Raw genomic sequence first — 4,033 nt, 5'->3', positions numbered from 1 at the left:
CCCCCAGGCCAGGAGGGCCCGCCCCCAGGCCAGGAGGGCCCGCCCCCAGGTCAGGAGGGACCCGCCCCCAGGAGGGACCCGCCCCCTGGGGAACAGCAAGGAACAGCAGGTCCCAGGAGTGAGCAGTAAGGCTGGGTGGGCAGGAGGCCCTGCACCGGCCTGCACCGCAGACCGGGCCCTGCCTGCGCCGTGAGCGCCCGCAGAGTGCCCCCTGGCCCTTCCCTTCCCTGGCGCCTGTGCCCCTGGGTATCTTATCTCTGCTCCCAGGGCCTTGCGCGAGTTGCTCCCTTATCTCCCGCCTCTCTCGGCCTTTGGGGTCTCAGGCGCGATCTGTCGCCTGTCTGCTCTCCCGCCCTCGCCTTGCGACTCTCCCCTCGATCTTTCTTGCTCCCTCTCCATGTTCTCAGCGCCATCCTGGTTGCTATGGCGACGCTGCAGCGGGTACCAGGTGGTGGGTGGGGGTAGGGCGGGCACTGCCGCAGCTCCGCCATTTCCGATGCCAGACACCCGCGAGGCGCGGTGGCTGGGGCTCTTGGGGGCCGCGGGTGGGATGGGGCCTCCGCAAGCCACTTCTTCCTGGCCTTTGGGAGATGGGGGGGAGTCTGGTGGAGCGAGGCTATAGCACCTAGTGGGGGTGGGGAGAGTGAAAGGTGAGAGGTCAAGGTGAGCTGAGGGACGGTCAGCCCGAGAGGGAGGTCCTGGGACAGCCTGGTGACCTTGGGAAGGGGCGTGGGACGGGGCTCAGCGGGAGGGCGCAGCCACCTGGCACAGGAGGCGGCCCTGGGCCACGGCCTAAGGCCATGTGGACCACCAGAGAGGGAAGGGGGTCAGCGCCTCCCCGCTGTGGTGAACGGTGGCTGGGCCAGGCCAGGCCTCCCCTGGACCTGGGGGTGGAGAAGGCTGGCGAGAGGGCGACCAGAACAAGGGCAGCAGCGAGAGGGGGTGGCACTGTGGGCCAGGGCCGGGCGGAGCCCTGCAGATGGCACAGCCGGACAGAACCCGAGGGAGAGGCCGGAGGAGGCATGCTGACCAGAGACGCGGGTGCTAGGGACAGACCAGCGTCCCCTGCCACTGCCTCTCCTGGCTCCCAGCCCTCCCAACCCCCGCCCTGGGCAGAATGCAGTTTCCATGACAACCTGGCCAGGAAGAGGCAGGACTGCGGAGGAAATTTTCCACATTGGCAGGACTGGGGCGTGGATGCAGAGGGCCCTGAACGAAGGGGGTGGCCTTGCAGGGCCCCAAGCCCCAAGGTCGTGCCCCCTCCTGGGGCAAACACACACCCCTCCTGGGGCGGCTGGGGGGAGGTGGCAGGTTCCCCAGTGGCTCAAGGGTCAAATGTCCAAAGGTCTGCAGCTGCCCAGGCCTCACGTGAGGGCGGCCAGCAGCCGACGGAGCTTGGGCGCAGACCACCAGACTCCCAGGGCATGGCGGCGGACAGGGGGCCGAGGAGGGTGGGGGTGGTCGGCTATGGCCGCCTCGGTGAGTTCCTGGCCACCTGGGCCTCTCCGACACTGCTCTGGCCCTCTACCCACCCCCTGGCCTGTCGCTGCGCTGGGCAGCTCCCCCGCCCTGCCGCTCTAACCCCTTTGGGGCTCTCACCCCCCACTCTGGTGCCTGTCTCCTTCTCTGAGTCCCTGCCCTTCCCCCACAGGCCAGTCCCTTGTTTCCCACCTGCTAACTCAGGGGTCAGACCTGGGCCTAGAGCTTGTTTTTGTCTGGAATCGTGACCCCGGACGAATGGCAGGGAGTGTGCCCCCTTCCCTGCAGCTCCAGAACCTCGCGGCCCTGGGGGACAGGTCAGTGGCTTGGCCCTGTCAGCGTGGGCTCTCTGAAGCCCTGCTCTGGCCTCCCTTCGCTGCTGTGTGACCTCAGGCCAGTCTCTTTCCCTTTCTGGACTTGATTGACCTACATGGAAATAGGACAATCCCATCGTCCTTTTCCCCTCCTGCGTGAGGCAGAGAGGACATGCCTCCACCGAGGCTGAGGGGTACCGGGTAAGGGAGGCCTCGTGCCTTCCCAAAGTGCTGTGCTCTCTCCCTTCCCAGGAACCCTGATCTTGTGGTAGAAGTAGCTCACCCTAAAATAATCCACGAATTTGGGGCTCAGATCCTACGCCATGCCAATCTCCTGGTGAGCCCGGCCCCTTCCGCCTTGGCCCCACCCCACCCTGAAGTGGGCCCCGCCCCTGACCTCAGCACCCCCCACGCACTGTCCGGCGCCCTAGGTGGGGTCCCCGTCTGCACTGGCTGACCAGGCCACAGAGCGGCAGCTTCTGGAGGCCTCACACCGCTGGAACCACGGGGTGTTCGTGGCCCGCGGCGCGCTATGGGGCACTGAGGACATCACCAGGTTGGACGCGGCCGGAGGACTTCAGGTGAGCCCTGGCTCCCCGGGAAACAGAGGGGCCTGCGGAGACCCCCGTCCTCTGATGCTGGCTCTCACTTCCAGAGCCTCCGTGTCACCATGGCCACGCACCCCGATGGCTTCCGGCTGGAGGGTCCCCTGGCCGAAGCGCACTGCGCCGGCCCTCGCACTGTGCTCTATGAAGGCCCGGTCCGGGGGCTCTGCCCCTTTGCGCCCCGCAACTCCAACACCATGGCGGCCGCCGCCCTGGCTGCCCCCAGCCTGGGCTTCGACCGCGTGATCGGCGTGCTGGTGGCCGACCTCAGGTGAGCTGGGCTGAGCGGGGGGCCGGCCGGGGCCGGCTAGCCCACTGACTCCCTGCTGCCCCAGCCTCACGGACATGCACGTGGTGGACGTGGAGCTGAGCGGCCCGCCGGGACCCACAGGCCAAAGCTTCGCGGTGCACACCCACCGGGAGAACCCGGCCCAGCCCGGCGCCGTCACGGGCTCTGCCACCGTCACCGCCTTTTGGCGCAGCCTCCTGGGTGCGGCCAGGCCCCTCCCCAGCCACTGCGCCACGCCCCGCGCCCCGCGCCCCTCGGGGCCCTTGTGCGCAGCTGCAGTTCCGCGTGGTCTTGCCTTACTCATCTCCGGCGGGCCCCCTGCCCGCCCTCTGTGCCCCATCCTTCGGTTCCCGTCCCTCTCGAGGTGGCCCTGCACCCCACGTCGCCCTGCCCCTTCCCCTGACGTGTCTCCTCCTCTGGGGCTCAGCTATTCCCTCTCTGCCCCGCAGGCTGCAGCCAGCTCCTGTCCAGGTCGGGGATCCATCTCTGCTGAGAAGCCCCCCAATTCCTCGAGCCCTCGGCTCAGGGACCACACCCCCGCCCTGCCCCCACCACCCCGCGGCTACTCTGGCCTGGGTTTCCCCAATGTCCCTTCTATCTCAGTAAAGCGCACAGGCGCCCCCACTCTCGTGGTTCCGGATCTCTTCTGTGACGTCACGCTGCGTCTCCATACTAAGGATGACGCCATCACGGAGGGCGGGCACAAGGGAGAGGGAGACGGCATCGGAGCTATCGCGAGAGCCACCTCACTACATTTCCCAGAACTCTCTCGTCAGCAGCGGGCGGACTGGCGCGCGCAGTCCGTCAGGGACATTTCCGGGATTCGCCGCAGGGGATGACGGAAGTTGTAGTCCTTCACCCGGGGGCCGCCGGGAGCTGCAGTCCGTCCCGCCTGCCCAGTCAGCGCGGTGCAGCCTGCCCGCACTCGGATCCCAGAGCCGCCGCCCAGGGGAATGCGGGAGCCCCTGGTTCCGGGGAGCAGAGAGGCAGGCGGGGTGAGGGGCGTTGTCAGGCCATGGGCCAGCGCCGCGGTTGGGGTGTGGGTCGGGGTCCTGTATGAGGAGGGGGGCCTGGTTGCCAGGTAACATGAGGAGCGAACCCTGTTGTTTAGTGACCGAGAGGGTAGTCTCTCGGTTGCTAGGCGACCAGAAGAGCCCCTGTTACCTAGAGACGGAGAGGAGGAGTCCTCAACTGCTAAGTAGCCCGACAGACCTGTGACTCAGTGAGGTGGGGGGGTCCTCTGTTGCTACGTGACCAGAGACTGTAACCTAGTGAGGTGGGGGTCTTCTGTTGCTAAGTGACCAGAGATTGTGACCCAGTGAGGTTGGGGGGGTCGTCTGTTGCTA

At 67.5% G+C, this 4,033-nt stretch overlaps 2 protein-coding genes across 2 annotated transcripts in view; both read left to right on the top strand.

The window, feature by feature from the left end:
• The first annotated feature begins 1,169 nt into the window (after positions 1-1,169).
• Positions 1,170-3,299, top strand: ASPDH (aspartate dehydrogenase domain containing). Its single transcript, XM_012733620.1, has 7 exons — positions 1,170-1,250; positions 1,652-1,796; positions 2,046-2,130; positions 2,225-2,374; positions 2,449-2,669; positions 2,734-2,888; positions 3,137-3,299. Exons 2-7 carry the CDS (start codon positions 1,738-1,740, stop codon positions 3,178-3,180), a joined length of 714 nt encoding a protein of 237 aa, XP_012589074.1. The 5' UTR covers positions 1,170-1,250; positions 1,652-1,737; the 3' UTR covers positions 3,181-3,299.
• A 248-nt stretch (positions 3,300-3,547) lies between these two features.
• Positions 3,548-4,033, top strand: part of JOSD2 (Josephin domain containing 2) — a 3,368-nt gene continuing 2,882 nt past the window's right edge. Inside the window, exon 1 of the mRNA XM_012733521.1 lies at positions 3,548-3,682. The gene's annotated coding sequence lies outside the window, so the exon portion shown is untranslated. The remainder of the gene's footprint in view (positions 3,683-4,033) is intronic.

This window comes from Condylura cristata, unplaced genomic scaffold (genome assembly GCF_000260355.1).
Source record: "Condylura cristata isolate star-nosed mole 26May11 unplaced genomic scaffold, ConCri1.0 scaffold00041, whole genome shotgun sequence".
In the NCBI taxonomy this organism is placed as follows: domain Eukaryota; kingdom Metazoa; phylum Chordata; class Mammalia; order Eulipotyphla; family Talpidae; genus Condylura; species Condylura cristata.
The sequence above is the reverse complement of the archived record's forward strand: the minus strand, read 5'-3'. Positions and strand labels throughout refer to the sequence as shown.